Here is a 22,218-nt window from a genome sequence, read left to right as displayed (position 1 = left end):
CTTCAGTCAGGAAATGAGACAAAATGTCATTGCTGCTAAATAATGTTTCTGGTTTTCTATGAATACTGGATATAAACGGGAAAAAGTGATGTGGAATTTAAATAAAATGGCATTTAAATGGCATGGAACTTAAATGGCAGGGGTTCAAATGTCATCTGTGCTGATCATGCTGTTAGTTCAAAGGTTCCTTACCTCGCAGAAGTGGAACACTGTGCTAAGCAGTATTTTTTTAAATGCATTTACGAGGTATTATCTCAGTGGCATTATGTTAAAAATACAAACCACAGAGTGAAAACGAAACAAAAACTCTCACTGGATTACTGTTCACAATAGACCTCTTTTTGGAAGGTGACTGGACTCAAGTATGGATGGGGGAGCCAGTGGGATGTTCCCCTGGGCTCGATGAGCCTCTCTGCACTGACTCCAAATTTTGCTGTGGCGTGGTATGTGTCTTTCCCACTAATCAGCTCAGCATCCATTTTCTCTGCACCTCTATGACTGTGCAAATTGTTCCCTGGATTTTGACCCCGAACCACGTTTGTTTCAGAAGTTACCAGCTTCCCACATCAGGATGAGCCCATCTCCTCTCTGTCTTTTGTCTTGTTATAATGCCAGGTAGGGCGGGCATTCCCTGGATTTGTGCTGTTACTGCTGTGTGATTCAAGTAAGGCTTAAGGTAAAAAAGTTAGTGCATGTATTTTATAGTTTAATTCTGAAACTGACAGAATGAGTTCAACAAATTTTGAGATCTTTCACAGTGACAGACTGTGCTGGCCGCTGACATATTTAGTCTAGGTGATGTACCAGTATAAAAATTTGTTTCACATTGCACTGTTCTCCATCTGCGTCCAGAAATATAAAATTTCTGAGGTAAGGTCAACAAGGCACACAAAGAGAGCTGTTGACCATGGACGACTGGTCAAAACTGTTCAAAATAAAAGTGGTCGAAACAAAAAAAGATAAAGGAATTGTCTGAGGTAAGGATGTCATATGCCGAATTACAAGAAAATCTTTGTTTCTAACTCTAGGTCCTTCTTCAGTTATCAGCAATGATGACGATTCTGCCAGTCCCCTCCACCACATCTCAAATGGCAGTAACACTCCATCTTCTTCTGAGGGGGGTCCTGATGCAGTCATCATTGGGATGACGAAGATTCCTGTCATTGAAAATCCCCAGTATTTTGGAATTACCAACAGTCAGCTCAAGCCAGACACTTGTAAGTACGAACAACTATATGTGTTTGAGTCATTCATTTTATCTGTGCAAGTCTTGTGGCTCCTTAACAGACCTAGCATAATAAAATGCTGTAAATTCCTGGGAGTGGAAGGGTGGGGTTAAAATATATGCAGTTTGTTAAAGGTACAGGGGATGAAGCACTTTACATCTGTTTAAGCAAAATTCAGCCCTTTTGATGAGTCAGTGAAGTCAGCTATATTATGCTCAAAGCCCAATCCATATTTCTTCAAAGTCACTGGTAGCCTTTCCATTGATTTCAGTGGTCTTTAGCCAGTCCTGTGCACTGAATGTATATTCTTGGGAGAAAACCAATCTTGGGTCAGAAGCAAAAGTCATTATTGTTACATATGTGCTACAGTTAAATTGATCATATTGGCAATTAATATAACCTAACTTTGAAATCTTAGTATTTGCAAAGTGACAAGAATGACAAGGGTCAAAACTTCAGTTCTTTTAATTTCATTGTATAATTCAAGACAGAATTATACAGACAGAAAAGATGTTTAATATTTAAAAGTAGAGCAGAAGGTTACATGGTGGACAATAAATGTCACGTACAAATTCTTTCATGTTCAGTTAGAAGCAGGTGGAATGCAAAAAATATGAAGAGTTAAATGTAATTAACTGCGAAGAGTTAAAAAAAGAGTATTCAGATGCTACTTTTCAAACCTAGTAACAGTTTTAGAATTAAACATGTAAAATGCTCATTTTTGAACCAGTGATTAGCACTGCACATAACTGAAAAAATACCTCAAAGATATAATAGTAACTGCACTGCTTACTGTTTCTCATCAGAACACTAAGTTCTTTAAGTGTTTTAGAGAAGGTCACTCCTGCCTTTTTTTTCCTATTTTTATGTTTGTGTGTGTGTGTGAATGTACACATGGACAAATGGACACATTCCTGTAAGTGTCACTGGAAATCTGAACTGTTTCTCTGAGAAGTCACTCTAGAGATTCTCTCAGTATAGCTAGGGAGCATTGGGCTTGCAACTAAGGGACACTATATCCTGTCTGTATGCTACCCTGAATCATATCACTTCCTAGCACAAACTATAGTATTGGGGTTTACTGCCAAGTTCAAAAACTTTTGCCCCCAGTTTGCAAAGTTTAAAAACTGTTAAAGCAATCCTTCGTGACCTGTGCATGAGGGCATGCCTCACACATATGCATAGCTTCTAACACTGCAAACAAGGACTGATGCTGAACTATCCACTTATCTTGTGAATATTAATGCTTATCTACATCTAGATTGTTGCACTAAACACAGTCCAGAAACATGTTCCTATAACACAAAGTCTTCTTCTGCCTTTTTATTGTACATCCTTGATGTTCACACTTACCATAGCTTTTTTGTGTGGCACTATTTTGTGATTAGAAATGCCCCATTATCTCTTATACTAGCAGATAATAATAATCTGAATAATCTGGCCCAGCATATGCAGTGGGATTACAAGGAAATCACTGAATTGGTGATACTTGATCAACACCAGAAAAATGTTATACAGATGCATTCTGATTGGAACATTAATTCCTGTAAAGAATAGAAGCTGCTAAATAATCAGAAATGGGCAACATTCCCATTAGTGCTCTTTGATGTTATATAAAAGGCTATGCTTTTAAATATGAGGCTACTGTACCTCCATTTCCAACTGCATTAGACAATTTTGTTAAAATAAACATCAGTAACTGCAGAGTTTTTAACTTCAGCATTGATGTTGAAACAACATACATGCTGTTCTGGAGAAAAACACAAACTATACCAAAATACAGAATTCTCTCACATTTAGTAAGTTGCACAGTAAGTACAGGCACATTAAATCACGGCTGACTTGTGTTAAGTATGTCTTGATCCTAAAAATATGTAAGTCTGTGTTTGGTTTTGTATGCTGCAATGAAACCCACATGGTGTCAGAGAAATTAATCATAGTACATGAAGTTCAGTTGGTCTATAAATGCTTGCAGGATACATCTTGGGACTTTGCAATGGTGCTCCAGGGAGGTTTGTGGAACTGATGCTTTGCATGCTGCCACATTGCCACAGTGGTCCCAGTCTTTGTGGTTTAGGGGATTTTTCTGGTGTTCTTTTTGCTTTAGCAGAGAGAATCAGGTAAATTGTGACAGTGTTTAAACCAAGGCAGATTTCTTCTACTACTTTGAGCATCTGTCCAATAAAAAGCATAATTAAAATTGTCTTGGACAGAAATGGGCTTCCCAGACATAATTTCACATATGCTTTATTATAGAGCTGTGCTTGTCCTTTCTTAACCTGCCAACCTCCTCCTAATATGTATATCTGGTATTTATAAACCTCTAAACTAAGTAGCTTTCATACCTTGTTCCTGTTTAGAATAATGCCAGCTCCAAACGTCATCTAGTTTCTCATCTCTAGCAAGATAGTTAACATTTATGTTTATTTCGTCTGGTTTAAGTTCCATTTTGCACTAGCATTAAACAAAACAATCACTGATAGACCCACTGGAAAAGGTTTCTTACGTATTCAGCATGTGTTGACCTGTGGAAAGTGGTGAGACACCAAGCTAGGTGAAACTGTACACAGATAGTATTGCAGTTTTCACAGAAATTGAAGGAATACATCTGCTGTGAGTAGCAAGTGGACTTTATTTTATATTATCTATGCAAGCTATATTTTGACTTAGCTACAGAAAACCATTTCTGAATGCAGTGTATCAAGCCTCATTGCAAAGTATTAGAAGTGTATGAGTTTAAAAGAAAATTAAAAAATTAATTACAATCAATTTCATTTGAAATTCTATCACTGTATCAGTAAACTAATCTTTTTACTACTGAATAACTAAATCCTGAAGAGTGATGGCTTCTAAAGAGTCAGTGTCAGGCTAAAAGTTATAACACTTTCCTCCTCTTGTGATCCAGCCTTCAAGTGGGAAAAGCAAACTGATGAAGACCAAAGACTTATAGACTTCAGGGGTCAGGTTCCAGTCATTACTCAGAAGGACTGTATTTCTCTCAGATTTCAGCACAACGGCTCATCTGTACCTTCAATTAATAATGTAACAGTAGAAGCTTACTCTACATCTTCCAATTGGGATTGGATGATACTTCCCACTCTGACTGCTCATCATCTTAATTACCTATTTTTCTCACCAGCAAACCCACTCATGCTTCTTCAGGACTTGTCTGTCTGACATGCTATCCCAGCACTCCTGGCTTTTCCTTTCTATGCCATGCACCATTCATTGCTGCTGGCTGGTGGATTTCTCTGCCACTCCAATATCTTGAATATTTTCACCTTGAAAGGATATAGTCTGAGGTGCATAGAGAAGTTTCAGACAAGGGCTGGATTTCTTGTTTCCTTTTTGTATTAAATCAGAAGGTATTTCCATCTGCCAGTACTTGGCTAACAGTGACAGCTCTGATTTCAGATGTGTGAGAGAGAGTCTGAAGCCTGGACGTTCTGAAATGCTCTTTCCACTTAAGGCGTTATAAACCAGGTTGTGCTGTGTTAGTGTCAACCTGCAAACCTTTTGCCTGGGAATTACCAACAAGGTCCAGTTGGTGCTGTTGAAAATTGAGCCATAAATTTATAATGAAGTAACACCAGGTCCAGAACCCTTGCATGGATGGCAAACCTTGCAAAGATTTTTGTCCCCTGGAATCAGCTGGACAATGTAACATCTTATGGGCATAGATTCTAACCTTTATGAGGAGCTGTCACAGACCCTAAGATGTTTGGTACTTTCATTGATGCCATGGTATTTCAAAAATTAGTTTTCTACATCTCTGCACAGAAATTGTAGTTGCTAAAATTATCAACTAAGCCTACCAGACCTATTGAAACAGGACAGAAGAAACAAAGCTATTTTCTCAAGGAGCGACTGTGGACTTTCTTCATCACTTAGTTTCCAGCCTAGCACTTGGAATATATCAGTCCACTACTGTTAGATTTCTATGAGTAATGGTGGAAGTATAGTTAGTAAATAACACTGCTCTTTTTGTAGTAATGTGAAAAGCCAAACATAAGGAGAGGGCATAAAACATCAGTAGGAATGCTCAGGCTGAGGTTCTCAGAGCAGAACTTGCATAAGAAACTTCTTGCAGGTGGTTTTGGAATTTTGAGAATCAAATTGTTTCCTGAGCCTTGCCCCAGTAACCCCCACACCTGCCCCATGAAGTCACTGTGGTTGTTTGGATGCAAGTGAAAGGAAGGTTGGAGCTTTGCCCTTTAATGGAGATGTTTACAAGCTTGAGGTTCCAGGCCCCCTAAGGTAGATAAATAGCTGCACTGACATCAGTTTGCACTTCCCAGCTAATCTGTACTTGCAATTCACTCTATTTCATCAATTTAATTGATTTCAGTGTTAGAAAAGAGCGTACTGTACTTAGGTAGGCTTATTGATTAGTCAGTGGATGGTTTAGTAGCAAGATGTTTTCAGCGACTGGCCATATAAATAGCCATTGCATTTCAGATGATGTGGTGTGGATTGTGACTTTCATATGGGAAATGTAGGTATATTCTTGAAGTAGTCTTAATGTTTCATCCGTATTTCTACAGTTTAAGATTCTGTTCATTCAAGTATAGGAGTCTCAATATGCAGTTTATGTAATAGCTATTGTACTTCCACTTGGCCTCCATTAGGGAAAGTCTGAAGCTGATTATGGGTTAGCAGAAATAATTTTTCTAAATTAATTTTTATTTGTTTTGCTGATCTGAAAAAATGAATTTAGTCTGTAGCTCCAGTTCCACAGTAAATTGCTAATTGCATGTGCTGTGCTAATTTTAAAGGCGGAAGTTTTGAGAGCACTCCTATTCTGTCTCATTCTGAACACTGGACTTTTCAATTTCTGTTTAGGGATTTTCATTTATATTTTAGGCGTTGTTATGTAATTTAGTTAAAGGTGATCTCAATCTTTTTCTGTCTTGTTCTTTAACTATGTATTTCTTTTCAACATTTGCTTAGCCAGACTTTGGGTGTCCCTATTAGTCACAAAAGTAGCAGAAATGCTCTGCTTCAGTGCAACACCTTCCTGAGTATCTTTTAAGAAAGAAAAGAAATAGAATGGTTATTCTTGCCATTTTATCATGACTTCCATAGTACTGGACTTTTGTCTTTAAAGCCATAGGTCTTTCATTTTAGAATTAAAAAAAGCTGAAGTAAAGATTGAGAATATGAGCGAGACCCCAGAAGCCTGAGGAAACGAGGAGGGGAAAGGGGGAAGGATTTGTTTTTCTTTGGTTTATAACATTATTTTTTGTTTCGTTCATTACATTCTTTTTAAACTCAGTTTAATGAGTTTTATGGTTTGGGAGCATTTGAACATGGCAGAAGCACATGGGTGTGCAGATCTGGCCCTTCTCTGGCAGGCTGGGAAGATGGCCCTGACTGAGAACAGAGGGGAGTAGCCAGACTCTAGGACCTACTGAGTTGTATTTCTCCTTCCAGGTTGTTTGTGGAAGGGTGCAGCTGGATGTAGTTCAATACCTGGTTGTTTTCGTGTCTCTCACCACTCACACCCTGCAAGGCAGTTCTGGTTCCTCTTCATTTTGGAGTATGTTGACAATCTTCTCCTGAGTCACTAGCCATGGGTCATTTAATATGAAGAAAGAAGTAGTTGTCTGTATTTCCAGGGTAGGTTTAACAGGAGAAGGAATTGTGATAACCTGGTCTGTATTTCTCAGGCTTCTTTGCCCCAGGAGTCTCACAGCAGAGCCTGGCCTCAGCACATGTGTTTCTTCACTTGGTGGGGAGACTCTCACTGCTAAGCAGGGACGGGACAGAGTGGGAATAAGAAAGCTGCTGTCAAAAAGGAAAATTCACCAAGAGAGTTTCTGCAGTTCAGGGATCTGATCTACTGCAATTCAGGCCTCTGATCCAGAGCAGCAGATTTGTCTGTTTCTGGGTGCTGCTCATCCTGCACACAGAGTGTCCCTTAGAAAATAGCAATGTGCAGTGAGCAGACTGCCTGCAGTGGATAGTCTCCCTTTGACTTTACTCCAGCTTTTATCTGTCACCTTATACTTTCCTACAGTTTTGAGGAAAAGGGGTAATTTTCAACAGACATGAAAAAGTAAAAAATTAATCGAGTTGGTCCCTGTGCACAGAAGGAGGATCTCTCAAAACAGAATGCAGAGAGGCAATACTGATGAATCTTAGTGAAATCCAGACTGGGACAAAAAACCTGTCCAAGCTGAACTTGCCACTCCTGGCATTCATTCTTAGCTCAGGATTGCAAGGTTTAACAGGGCACTCATTTTGAAATCTTCAGATGCTGAAAATCAAAAAAACTTTAGATGGTGACAGCCAAACATGAATGAAGTTGAGATTACAAGGAGGGATAAACATACTATATTTACTTACTGTCCTGATGTCACTGTGCGGTTTACTCTGGAAATAATTGTATTGGCTGAATAAGGATATAAAGATAAATTGAGATATATTTTGTTATCTTGACTAAATACTTTTGTATTCTGATTGCATGTTTCAGTCTGTGATTGCAGCCACCATTTAAAATGTGTGTCTTTGCAATTGTTCATCAAGTCATAGGTATGTCAGAAATTACAGTCGTGTACATCAGTGATGTATTTCCATTAGTTGTATTTGACTTTTGTTAACTGGGCAAGAGATTTTTCTCCCAGACCATAGCATACTGAGTCCTAAATATTTTTCAAAAAAATGTGGTCACTTACTTCCTTTGTCCAATTAATAGAATGTAATGGGGAATAAATAAATTTACGAGAATCAGATACTCCTGCTGCTCATTCTGAGACTTAACGAGACCTGCAATTTTTTTTGTTTTCTAATCTGATGGAAGAAATTCTCACAAAAGCAGGAGCCTTCAACTTGAAAGGTGTGGGTTTCTCCCTCATTAAGAATTCAGAATTTGAAAGAAAGGCTTATAAATTTCCTCATTTTTTGTTGAGGTGAACCCGTAGAATCACTTTTTCCCCAAGATCTCACTTGTGTTGCTGTCTTGATTTGTCCATGAAGTCCATTTACATCTAATAAAAAAGAGGAAGACATCATGTTCTCTGCAAAATATTTTCATTTCATCACACAGAATGTTGTTCGGTGACCCAAATTATTCAGTAAACTATTTGTACTCAGAGTCCAAATGCTGGAAATGCAACCATAAGAACAGCTTTGACTTTGATCTCTACTTTGTGGATAGCACGAATGTTTTACCACCTGGAAACAGCAGCACATGAAACATACTTCATGGTAAACAGCAGATGTTTACATCCAAAGATGTAGATACAAAGTATACATTCCAACAAGGGAGTACAAGGCAAGACAAAATCAAACATGCACTCTTAGGGAAGTTTCCAGGGTCAAAATTAAGGTAAAGCATGCACCTTCTTGTTTAAATTTGTCGGGTAAACTTCAGATAAGAACACTGTTCTTCCTCAGCAGAGCACTGAGTCCATCAAGCCCAACCATGGGCTAAAGGGGAAGAGCGCACTTTATGAAAGATAAGTGAAATTAAACATATGCTCAAGCATTCTCTGCAATTTAGGGTATTAGTTGAGGTGAGGTCAAAAAACCAAACCTGATGCTTTTACATTAGATTTGATCTCTGTGGCTACATTCAGGTTGTCATTTGATAGTACATCTGTATCAGAAATACATACAGTGTCTTAGCACCAAAACACCCAGCTAAATCAGTAACATGTAAATGACAAATAGCACCATTTACATTGTAATGATTAAATTATGCCTTTTGGATTCTGCTGCATGCTAGGTTCTATGGATGCTGATTTTATATACAAAAACCTGAATGAGTAGTACTTATATTTAAGCTGAATGGCAAAAAAAGTAATCCATTCTGAAAACCTACTTATATAATAAGCCTGTGCTTGGGAGCAGGATTGGGCCTTGGGTTTATTTCTTTGTGTCAATGAAAGTTTTGGCTAAATGAGAAATACAGATCCCAGGGAAGCAAGGTAGTCTAAATAAGAATAAAATGAGAAATTTGAAGTCTGATAAATATGAAAGTCTGAGAAAGTTATAAATAAATAATTTTGTAGGCAAAATTATTTCATAAACCCTACTTTTCTTGAATTCACCACTAAGTTAGTGCATCATTATTAAGAAACATGAATGTGTAAAAATGCACTTAGCTCTGAGCACAAACCCAAGCAAAGCTGAATTTTGAGAGAGAATTACCAGGAATACAGTTGTCCACAGTAAGCATTGGTTAAGACAGTTAATTTATTGCAGTTGCAGTGTGAGCCATGTTGGTTTTCAACTGTGTTGAAAAACACAGTTTGTATCCTGCAGCAGACCATGTGGTTGGCCTTGCAAGTTTGCAGATCTGCCCAGGGCTGGGAGGCTCTGGATGGCCTGTTACGCCAGAGCCATCAGAACTGCAGAAGGTTCCATGGCCCACTCTGAATATGTGCATGGCCCTTGTGTTTCTGTATACGAATGGGGGTGACTTGCAAGGCAGTCCACACACCCAGCAGGAGTTCACCTGCTCTGTCTTGTCCCTCCCTTTACTACATCATTTGTGTGCTGGCTGTCAGATTCTGTGAGAGAGCTGCTTTCCCCACTGCATCCCAATGGTGGTGGCTCTGAGGGCAGGGATGCAGAAAGCTTGTGCTCCTTCCCAGAAGTGTGTATCAGCTGCTTTTGCTGGTTGATCTCCCAAAACTTTTTGTTATTCTGTGGCCTGTGCATCTTGATTATCATCTGCCTTGAGGAACCTTTCCCAGCAAAAATGCCACGAGGTTCATAAGGTCTAATTATGTTTGGGTTTCATAGGATTTTTCTGGGGAGCTCCTCATTGTCTCAGATTGAGCTGCATGTGTTTTACAAGCATGGGGTAGACCAGCAGTAAGTGGAACCTAACAGACCTTTAAAATGTTGTCATAGATAAAAGTAACACAGTTGGTAATATTATTAAATACTCTGTAATGTTCTTCAAATGTTTTTTTTTTCAGCATTAGCTTGTTAATTAACCTCTTAACAGGCTTTCATGTTTTGCAGCATCTGTTGGGGAAAAATTCTAAGGTAATTTTTTTCTCACTGGAAGATGTTTAATTAATATGCCCATTTTAGTTTAGACATATATTCTGTATAATAAAATAACTGAGCTCAGCATTTCTGACTTGTATAAAAACTACAATTACATCAGTAGACAATTCCAGGAATACTTTTCCATCATTAAGTAGTAGAAATAAAACCTCAACATCTGAAATGTATTTTATGATAATTTTTTAGAGCCCTCCCTTTGTCACTTTTTCTTAAGCTAGTTTTTTTCTGCTTTGTTGCGCAGAAGTGAAAGCAATTTTTATTATCGTCTGCTTTCTCAGTTAAGGATGCTGATGGGACCTCTGCATTGTGGGATGATGACTGAGGGGCAGGAAGAGAAACAGGCAGCTCTTGAACTCAGTAGTACTTGGCAGTGAGAGTTGGTGTGAATTTCTCAGCTTGTGATTGAGCAGGACATTCCACAGAGGATGGGTTATTGATCTTCAAAGGTCAGACTTTGGATTGAATTATGAGGCATACAGATCTGGTATGAGGTGGACACTGGCTTGGTCTTATTTCTAACCCATCAATGCCCATAAGAATTGAAGACAATAATTTGCAGATTGAGAGGTTTTCACTGTGATCGAAGTATGAAACTCCTGTAGGGGAAAATTACGTGTCAAATAACCTAAGTCCAGACCCTGCAACAAGGTGTGAAATTGTTGAAGGTCTGTGGATGAAAAGTTGTGCAGTACCTCTGGTAACGATTTGTCCAGTAGCTTTGGGGGGCAATAAAACAATTAAACTGAAGATGTATTGCATGGGGGTGTTATTTGCATTTAGTAAAAATATGTGGTGTATGCATACCAATTATTGCCTATTTCTCTGAATTGCAGCATATCTCTATATAATTAATACTCTGGGGAATTTTTTTTGTCGTAGTTTTTGCATTTGGGGAATCTAAATTCCATTCTCAGATGTTGGCTAGGCCCATGAAAGGGCATTCCAGCAGTAAATAAAATGAAGTAACTAGTTTTCCAAATAGCCCTAAACAGCTTTGAAGTGTAAAGTCTGGTCAATAAAATTCAGAGTCTTAGTCAGCTTAGTACTTTGTGAAATTACAGTAAATCATGGCTTCACCTTAACTACCTAAATGCCTCTTGAAACCTGATTGCTGGAAACTGTTGAAACAAAGTCCATAGTTGCATAGGGTCCAGGAAAAGGCTTCAAATCTGCTCAGTTCTGGAGTGGACAAATTGCTACAGTGGATCACAATAGTAACTCTTTACCTTAGAGTGTCAATAGCTATTAGAAACTTTTCTTTAAATAAGTATCCAGTAAGCCTAAAGGTGTGTATTTCTTTCAGGTCTTCTAACACATAAAGGTTGGTTTTCGCTCAGTGACATATTGATGTCCTTTTGTAAATACTAACCCTGTCTAATAAATGATCAGATATTCCCTGAATGGTATATAGCACCTTCCCTGACATCAACAGCAACATATTTATATCCTCCACTTACCAAAACCTCCAGGACAGGGAGAGCAGAGGAGAAGAGGGATCAGAAGTTCAAAAGCTCACAGCTCATCCCCAGCCACTGCAGCAAAGAGCTGAGGCTTATCTGTCCTGGCAGGTCATGATGTGCAGTGGTGCATTGGTGTCCTGCACCCAGTGGAATAGTGGAGGTGAACCTTTGGTACACCCACAGCTTTCACAGTGCACCTGGAGAAGGGACTGCTTCCAACCTCTCTGTTGCAGGGGAAGGGCAGAGGCAAGTTTGTTGTCCTTCAACTCCTGCAGCCCATAGCTTACTACAGGTGTAAACTGCCTTTGGCTTCAAGTTGTATCAATTCTCTAGCCACCATTGCAGAGGGTGGATTCATGGGCTGGACTCCTCCAGCTGCCACAGCCAGCAGGCATCAGATGTGAAGCTCAAGATCTCTGTGCTTAACTCAACCATGGGGGTTTTTGTCAACTATTATCAACTCAACCTTTCAGTCTTGAGCCCAACCCCGAGAGGAGAGATCAGGTGCATGTTTTCAGTGAGGTGTGGTTTCAGCACAGTAAATCCCAGTTCTTGTGCTGAAGATGTGGTAGAGGAGCACAGATTTAAGACTTAAATTCACACAGTCCTCGGAGACCATATTTCTTTTTTATCTTAGCCTTTTTTTTTTTTTTTTTTTTTTTCAGAAGACAAAAGATGACTATTTCCCAACTCGTTGAAGTCTTTTGCATTATGCATTCTGATGCAGCACGTTTCCTTGCTGGAAATGGTTTCCCACATTTACCACAATGTTGTATTGCACTTAAGGTTTACAAATTTTTGCCGCTTTTTGCTGCTTTGGCAGCATTTTAGAGAACCCTGAAATTTCACCACAGTGAGGAATAAACACAGTGCCAAAATAAAATATCTTTTAGGAATTATAGAATCACAGGCTCAGTAAGGTTGGAAAAGACCTCCACGATCATCTTGTCCAGCTTTTGACCAAATAGGAAAGACAAGAGTAGTTTCATCTTTTCTTTGCAGTGATAGTTTTCCTCTAGAGGCCCAGTTCAAAACTGATTTCTAATTTTAACCCACAAGTCTTTCCTGTCTCTTGATCTCTGTATTTTTGAGTTTGGCCTCAACATCTCAAACAGGACTGTGGTAAATGGCAACATTAAACAAACTGGTAAGAGATTTATTTTGAACTGGTAAATTTTCTTGACTGTATGATAGGTTGTCTTCAAGATAGAATAAAGCACACAGGTGTTTACTGCTCCTGCAGTAGACAGCTTTGCCATCTCAACTCTGCAGCATCTGTTTATTGACTGAATATGTACACAGAAACATGGAGTGCACTTTCTATTGGAGAAGCACAGAAAAGCGTAGTGTGTTTTTCATAATAATGGAGAGAAAGTGTACAGAGAAATACTTGAATTTTATTTTTATTTTTATGTCTAATCTTGGGATGGCGTCTCTGCTTGAGTGTGCAATATTTATTCTTCATCATATAGAAAAGGCTGTGCCCACCCACAGTGAGCTCTTGGCCTCATCAGACCAGTTGTTCCATCTAAATGTCTGTAAAAGCCTTTAAGAAACATTTTGTTATGCTTTCTGTGGCATTTCTCTGTGGGTCTACTATATACAAGCATACATGTTAAAATCCACACTCTTCATTAGCTAAAGCATCTCAGGAGATGAGTTTTCATTTTTAACAAAGAAAGGCAATTATTTAAATGGATATGCTGTCTTGAGTTTAAATCTTTCTTAGATCTTCACACTCTCATAAGAAAAGGAAATACTAGTTTACAAGCTAGGATATAAACTCTCCACGATCACAAGCTGACCCTTATTCCCTATGCTGCTTTCTGAGAGGCTGTGTCAGTTCTGAGCTGGACTTGGGGAGTTTTGCATGGTATGTTAACTCTCTGGGTAATCAGGCTAAGAAGGTCATAGATCAAAGCCTATTTGAACATATTTGAGCCAAACCCAGCAAGTACTGTTTTCTTTGTATTTGGAATTAGCTTTTGGGTTGTTGCTTTTAAGTAAACTAATGAGCCATTTAATGCTGTGCAAGCTAAGCATTTCTGCATTCTGATGCACTTGAATTATTGAGGTTCTTGGTGAATGTGGTTAAGTTGTGCAAGCTGTAGGATGACAGTAAATAAAATTAAACTTCTGAGCAGCTAGTACTCAGTCGGATCTCCAGAAGGTGATAGTTTGATTCACAGTAGAAAAAATTTTCTTCTCCCTTCCTCCTTAACCCAGTGAAAAGTGGTGGAGCAAAACATCAGGGAAAAATAATGTAAAGACTTATGAAATGCACCCTCTACATGAATGCAAAAAATAATGAAGTATATCTTGATGTGATACTCTCTTATAGCAAGATTACGGAACAAAGAAAAGGCAATGCAAACTCTTTAACATTTTACTTATTACCTTTAACAGGCAGCTCCTCTGTATGGGCAGAATTTGATATATGTCCTCAGGCTTTGCTACCTCATATGTTGTAAACACGGAGAAAAAATTCTTATCTTTAAGTGCTGTTTAGGCCAGCAAGCATGTGAAGGGTGACACTGGCATCAAGAATATAAACTCTGAGACATAATCATTAGATGGAACAAAACTGAACAAATATTATAAAGATAAAACTGCTAAATCCCGCTCAGACAATTGGAAACTAGTAGGAAGATACAAAAACCTGCATCTTGTATGTACCTAAGCAATAACCAGAGAGACCTCCAGTAAGAAGTGTGAGACTGTGATGTGTGTAAATCTTCTTCTCACAAACAATGAGAAGGAAGGAGAGGGTGGAGGCGGAAGAAGGAAATAAAAGACAAGAAAGACAAAAGGGTAGGCCTGTTGGCAGTTTACTCTGATGAAGCCATATTTTGCAGCTGTACTGCTCGACTTCAAGTTATTGAGGTCACTGCATAGGTTTTGTCCTTGCTGACTTCAGGAGTAGGATTCAGAGAGCAAAAGGGTTTAGGCTCATAGGCTTTGCATTTAATACATTACCTGACGTGTTAAAAGCAGCAGTGTTTGATTTAGGCTTTTTCTAATTGCCTTTCACTAGTCTGATATGTTTGACAAGTTTTCTCTTTTTCCTACATTTCATACTGACAGCCAGGATGTCTTGTTGGGAAGGGAATTTTACCCACACTCCTGTCCAACCCCAGTGAACAGAACTAGAGGTTGACACGACAGGGCCTTTTATCTGTGGCTTTAACCATTTGTTGGTTTGGTTTTATAGCTTTTAAACTGATGATTATTGCTTCTTCAGATGTTCAGGAGGGAGATCTTAAATCCATGATAGCATTTCATTATGGTCATAATTATAAAATGCCTCAGATCTTTGGGAGTGTGAAAGGATCAATAGAGTACAAGACAGAACAAAAACCTCTTCTGGGTCACTGTTTATTTCTGTATCTGTCCATGACCCCTACCTCCAGACACCAGCTGTTACTTGTGCTCCTGGAGATAAAAGGACAAAGATTATTAGGGTGCTTGTGATTATCAAAGGGATTGGGTATTTAAGAGATATCATGATTTGCTTTAGTTGCTGAAAAACAGAGGAGCTATTCTTCAGATTTTCTTTGTATCAGGAATATTAATACAACAACACCAACCTTACTGAAGATGAGATGGCCCATCATAATCCAGATTGTTCTAACACACAAATACAGCTGTATGCAAAACTTCTGCTGTTCCAAAGGATTTGTACATAGACGAGTATTTTCAGTAGCACAGCAATTAAATTGCAGAATCCTTCTTTGATATTTGTCATTTACTCACTCTGGGAGAGATTTTCAGAGCAATTGCTTTTAACTCACAGAATTCAGATGAGGAAGTAAAGTTTGTCAGAAGTAAGTTGTACTCAGATCTCAGATTTTGGTTCAAACTTCTATAAATTCATTAAACGTTGCTTAAAACCCTGCTGTGCTTAAAGCTGACTTTTAGCTTCCATTCTCAGTATCCCTTTGACTTGCATATGATTTTTACTGGATAAGTTTACTGGGAGTCAAATTTGGTAGCTTCTGGTTAAGAATGAAGAAAATGATCAGTGAAGCAATGTGCTGATGTGCAGGCATCCTGCACAGGCTTCTGTGTGAGACTGGCAACCTCATCTACTGCCTTTACCACTTTGTACAGCCAGGATAATGTAGCCCTTAATGAAGTATTCCAACTTCAGTACAACTCCTCCCCCTCCAGAGCTTCAGGGTAGTAGGTGAATTCACAGAAGTAAAACTGTTCAAAAATGGAGTTTTCCTCCTATTATTTTCAGTTTTAAAATTGAAGTGAAAGCAGAGGGCACTTGGTTAAATTTTGTTTCAAGTTTCAGCTTGAAATGTTGAAATGGAAAAAATGTGCATATTCAGTAAAATTTAAATAATTTCATATTTTTAAAATTATTTCTTTTTAAATATTCACCTGGGAAAATATTTCAAAATTCTGGGCAAGAGTTTTTTCATGTGGTTTTTTCTGGGGGAGAGGGGAAGGATTTTTTCACTTTGGAATGTTAAATTTTATTCATTGTTTTAGGAAGCCGAAAACATAACTAAAAAACAACATTTTTCTGCTGCCAAATCTTTGAAATTTTATTTTATGTCATTAATGTTTCTCAGTGAAATTTTTGACTGGCTTTATGCTGAAAGTAGTGCTGTTGGAATCAAAATTTTTAATGTCCTGACTGGTGTTCAATTAATATTAGTTTATATTCTTTTGTTCCTTTACTTGTTTCCATTAATTTTCTTCTTGAACTTATGTGGTAAGGGAAGGGACTCTAAAACACAAAAGGGATTGTATGTTACTGCAAGTGATATCCAACAAGTCCAAACCTTCTTGGATTAAAGGGTGAAACTCCACTGAAGTCAATGGAGCTTTAAATTTTGGCACCACCAGAAAATTTGTCCTGTGGAATTCAGTTGCTTTGTCACATTTTGAATGCTCTTCATTCTCATGACAGACATTACTAAAGAAGTTCCTTTTCAAGCACTTATACATTTATTATTTTCAAAACCCATTTCCTCAGAGAGGTCAAAAGCTCTTCTCACCACCATAGGGAGCCCATGGGAATTTCGGCATTCTGAAGTACCGTAGGTATCCAACTGCATTAAAATGTTAACGCCTTTTTTTTAGTTTTTAACCATGCTTTGTTTTTGTCATGAATCAGAAGTGAAAAGTGGTAGAATCTAATTATTTTTTGATTGGAAGGGCAAACATTGCAGCAGGAAAAAATGTCACATTAAAATCTAATTACTTCCAACTAATCCATTAAAGAAATTCCCCTTATCCCTGATTGCCCTGTGTCACTAGTGTGATGCTATAGTACCATTCTTATGTCATGTTTCTGGCAATTTTCAGTATTATCTATGCAGAAAGTAGATTGCAGATCTCCTCCAAAAACTAAACTTTTTTTCCTGCTTGGCTGTACAGTAAAGTTGGAATTTTTCCTCCTTGCCTATGTTGATACTTTTCCTTAACAACAGTGAACAATGAAATTGTTTATTATTACTTTTGTCCCTTACTTTGGAGCCCTGAGGTCCAAACAAGACCTCTGTGCAAAGCACTGGGGGGACTGTGCATCTGCAAATAACCCCTGCCTGAAGAGCTTTTGGACTATGGCCCAACTCCTGTAACCTGGAGCTACTTGGTTATCCTGTGGGCAGGTTACAGACCTGGGGCTTCACACATGGGGTGAAGAATGGGGAAAGGATGCTTGGTTGTCCTGCCTGTATGAGCAGGGAGTCCCAGGAATTAAATCCGTTGTCCCAGATCACACAGGAAATCTGTGGCTGGCCCTGAGGTGGAAGCCAGATCTCCTGTGTGGCACCCTCATCCCCTGGCCCATCCATCCATCCTTGCTCCCCTGTGTCATATTGGCCTCCAGCGCAGAAACTTCATACCGAGGAATTTTCCATTGAGTTCTGCTGCTGATGAGTTTCTTTCTCACCAATAGGTGGAAACTGACAGCCCGGTTTCTCAGGTGACACAAGGAACGGTTCTGCCATCCCAAATGAGGCAGGAAAAACATCACGCAGAACAAGGAATTTTCCATAAGAAACTGTACCATAGCAACTGAAAAAGACGTTGAAGCACATAACACTTTCTCAGCTTGTTGCAACCTGTGCTTTGATGCAACAGGACATCAGAAAAGCGAAGACTTGGGTTTTTTGTTTTTCATTTCCTCACTTATTTCTTTGGCCAGGAGAGTGATTGCTTTAACTGGTGCTGCTTGATCATAATGAATTTATTGCAAAATTGTGTAACCTCTCCACATCCATCTCCAAAGTCTGCCAGAGCCTATGTGCTGGCATGCATTGTCATGCTATAGCTGGGGAGGGCAAGGGGACTACATCTGCAAACTTCCATAAGAGATCACAAGCTTCTGAAATTGTAGGATAACTAACTAAATAGGATGCAGAAATATTTCCAACAGGCTGGCAGCTGTGCAATATGTGGCATTAAAATAAAGTTGAGTCACTAAGAAGTAGTGATATAGAAGCTAGCAAAAGTTTCTGTCTTTTTTTCTAAATATATCCCAGATATGATTGTCTACTGTAACAGAAGGAAAATCACTGTGCGGAGACCAGTGGCTTGGGTCACTGGCTTGGGTATGGACAAAGTCTTGCTGTATTAGGCACAGTATTTATTTAAAATATTGCATAAAATCTTTAAGGGAAGTCTTTGCAGGGCAGATGTTTGTCTTGCTCCTGATCAGCTGTAAACAGCTATTCAGAATGAAGAAATTCTAAATTAACAGGACCTAAAATGCTTAAGTGAGAAAACGTGGAAATCTAATTAGCAGTACTAATCAACTGAGGTCTGGAGATTCCTTTTCTTTTCAACTGGAGCAGTTTAGTCATCTTCCTTTTCACTTTTTTTTCAGAGTTCATACAGCCCATATTTTATTTCTTCCCTGTGTTTCTTCTCAGTAAACTCCAGTGTGGATCATCGTTCTCTGTCCATATATATATCTGCAGATTCGAGTTACTAGGTGGAGAGTTGCAGCATATTTTCTGTGTTATGTACTGTCTTTTTGTTCAAACTCAACCTGTCCAGTATCTGAGGTATTTCTGAGCAAGGTGTCCTTTTTTTCTGTGAGATTTGTTGTTTCAGGTTTTCCTCAGTGTCAGTGACAAGTCTGTCACTGCTTTGGGAAAGTTATGTCGGAATCCTGCAGAGCTGAACTTGACCTAAAAGCACTGTACTGGAGCAGGAGTTGTCACAGCTAACTGTGACTGTCCTTAGCTAGGGCTTCCAGCAAGGTCTATATGTGAAAGCACAGTACTTTTTGTACATTAGCAGGGATAATGCAGGTTTTCAAACCACTTGCTGCTAGATGCTGTCCTAGCTTTCAACTTGGTTAATTGCGAACAAAAAAACTTTTAAAATAGTATCAAGAAGGGATCTTTCCTGATGACATTCTTTGGATGCTTAGCTAGAATAGCCCTTATTAGGATCCAATTTACCATTTTCTCCAGTTTCCACAACAAGTAGGCATTTGGAATGCCTACTTGGCACAATATGAAGGCAAATGATTCCATTAGCTCCCTTTCAAAAATCTTTATTTGTTTACATTTATGAAGGTGTGGAAAGGGAGCTACTGCAAGTAGTTTTGAAGTGTTGGTTGTGGTATGTTAATCCCTGAGGTCCTGTTTATTTTTATGCAGGGCAGTACATAAAATACTGTAAACTGGCAACATACAGACTGGAACAACCAAGGAATGAGGGCACTTAGTAGCAGCAGACCTCATGTTTTCTTTTGTTCATGGCAAGTCTTTTTTCTGTATATGTCTGTGTCTCCAGTTAGGGGATACTGTGGGTTTCTTAACTGCTTTTTTAGCAGTTTCTCTTTGTGACTGTTAATCTAGAACTCCACTCACTTTCCCAGCTCACATTCTGTGAGTGAGGATTACTTTCATGACATACAAGATTACACTATATTCTATTTTTGAGTGTGTTATAATACACTTTAAGGAGGCCAGAATCTGTAAAATTACAAGGAAGTGTTTATTGCAGCCAAATCCATATCTGAGGAGTTTCCACTTGAGCTTTTGAAATTATGTGATGGCAGCAGGAGTTTGTGCCATTGTTTTCAAAATATATCAAATAAGAACCTTGTCGAATACGTCACTTACACTTTATAACTTTGTGACTCTGTTCAAATGAAAGTAATTAATATTTTTAAAGAATCCTCACAACTATTATGAAGCATCTAGATAAGCATTTCTAGCCTTATTTTCTAGGTAGGGGAAACAGTCATAAAGGGATTCACTCGCCAGAAGCTTGTAAGGGTTGTTTGCCAAAGCGCTGATGACAAATACCTTTTAATCTATGTGTGCGTGTCTAGGTTTCAGAAGCAAATAATGTTGCCTCTATGTAGTTTCTCTGTAAGGAAAAATGCAAATCAGTACTGGTTATTTTTGCAGTTAGAGCCTGTTATATTCTTGGAACATGTGGCTGAATTACAGTTCTCTTACTGAAGAAAATGTTACAAGGGAAGAATAAATGTGACAAGCAATGGTGAAAACAACCCACTGACCTATAAGTCAGTTGACAGTTGTACATGGGAAAACATTGGAAAAACTACCCAGCAAATACTGACATTCTTTATAAATAATTATGTTAGCCTCTGACCCTTCCTCTTCTATTTAACATTGTGACCAGAAAGACAGGCTAGAAATATAGAGTCCTGGAAACTGCTTGAGGGCCACTATGTGCACTTTGGACTACCAAAAGGCAAAGTATCCCTCTAGCTTCACAACAGACTTCAGACAGGTCTCTCCTAAAAGCAGGTCTGTACTTGCCCTCTTGCTGGTGGCAGCAGTTAATAAACACTGCTTGTAAAGTGGTCTGTTAATGTACCATGGTAACGTCTTGTCTGTAGGGTTAATAATGCTTTTTGTATCTCAGTGTTTTAGCTAAGTGCGTACCGGGTGCATATCAAAGGACAACACCCATTTCCTTAGCTGCACCTGTCAGTTCTAGCAACTTCAGAGAAAAATCCAGCTGTTCCATTGGTAACAATAAAAATTATGGCAATTTTTAATATTTCCTTTTAATATTTAATATTAATTAATATTAATATCAGTAAGTTACTGATAAGCACAACAGGTCATCTGCCATTCAGTTCAATAAATGTAGCAGCTGTTTGTGTTGGTTACTGCTGCTCAAAATGTTTCCCAAGTACATGACCATGTAGGCAACTGGTATTTATTGCTCTGGGAGAGAACTTGAACTTCAGAAGGAAGGGGAGAAAAACTCTTCATTTTGCCTATTTTAGTTCTGTGCAGACTACAGTTGCTGTAAATATCATGGTGTACAGTAGTTGGAACAAAACACTTTTGGTTTTTAAGAGCAACAGTCATAGAGATGCTAGGTGAGAAAAAACTTTTCTTCTCCATGCATTTTTGGTGTCTTGCAGAGACTGTCAGAATTACATTTGCATTAATTTCAGTCTGCAACAAGTATTAAAGAAGATTCAACTGAAAGTACTTCCCAAATACGAGGAGCACAGGGGAGAAAGAGAACTGTAATTTATGGTGACAGCTGTTAAGCTTTTACAGAATATCATATATGTGTACTAGCTATCAACATAAAATTAACTGGTTCTAATTGGTCAAAGCTGCCAACTCAGTCTGCTTATGAGTGTAACACTCTTCTTTAGGTCACATTCATTATACTGACATCGTATGTCAGATTCTGAATAAAGTTCATTCAGCCATTTCTGCTGTTCTTCTTGTTTGCCCTTCTATGTATGTGTGTTGCCATCAGCAAGAGTTCATGCCTCAGCAAAGATTGGGTCTGTGTGCTTTGAGAAATACATGTCTCGGGTATCTGCCCAGTGGCCACTTCTGCAGCAACAGAGGGACTGTGGGAGGGCATCCTTTGATTGAATCATGCCTGGTGTTTTCTTCATTCTTGGAAACTGACTGGAACAAAATGTTCAAAGCTCTTTCTTCCTCTCTTTCCTCATTCCCTCCCCCCCCCCTTTCTGTTTTTCAGTTCCATGCCTCAAAAAACTGTAGCTGGGTTCATTATTGTGTGATAAATCAGTAAACTTCTATGCATTTTGCTTCATTTGGGCAGCTCCTGTTCCTTAGTGACAACTGCTTGGCTCAACACGCTGTAATTATCAAGTCAAAATCAAGATGCTTTTAGGTAGTGAAAGCATACTGGCAGAGAACTTGTCCTAAACTTCGTCATGGGCCACAGCTTTAAAAAATACTATTTGTTGTTGTTTGTCATTATTGGTACCGGGGGTTGACAATCCATTATCACACTGGACCCTGTGGGAGGCTGTTGTTATCCTAAAGGAGTACAGGTCTTTCTTTTTCATTAGATGCCAACATACTGTATAGTTAACTTGATTAATGTATCTATGTTCATTCTTTTTCTCTAAAATAAAGCTTTATTGATATATGGGAGGGGATTAATTGAGAATTTACAAAGCCTTTATTTAAACATATATCTGAATGAAACTTTTCTGCGAAACAGATGTATGGGTTTGTTTTCCTCGGTGGAACCAAGGCACTCTCTGATGCTAC

General features: G+C 38.6%; 1 protein-coding gene across 3 annotated transcripts in view; it reads left to right on the top strand.

Moving 5' to 3' along the window:
• Positions 1 to 22,218, top strand: part of NTRK2 (neurotrophic receptor tyrosine kinase 2) — a 203,105-nt gene that overhangs the window by 114,385 nt on the left and 66,502 nt on the right. For 2 of the 3 annotated variants that reach the window (XM_050329716.1, XM_050329715.1), the window contains one exon: positions 1,029 to 1,217. In XM_050329716.1, the coding sequence (XP_050185673.1) occupies positions 1,029 to 1,217 (189 nt within the window). Of the gene's footprint in view, positions 1 to 1,028; positions 1,218 to 17,627; positions 21,403 to 22,218 lie in introns of those variants that run through there. The other variant, XM_050329717.1, reaches the window with a different exon arrangement.

Source organism: Myiozetetes cayanensis, unplaced genomic scaffold (assembly GCF_022539395.1).
Source record: "Myiozetetes cayanensis isolate MyiCay16 unplaced genomic scaffold, myiCay2020 scf4, whole genome shotgun sequence".
NCBI lineage: Eukaryota > Metazoa > Chordata > Aves > Passeriformes > Tyrannidae > Myiozetetes > Myiozetetes cayanensis.
The sequence above is the reverse complement of the archived record's forward strand: the minus strand, read 5'-3'. Positions and strand labels throughout refer to the sequence as shown.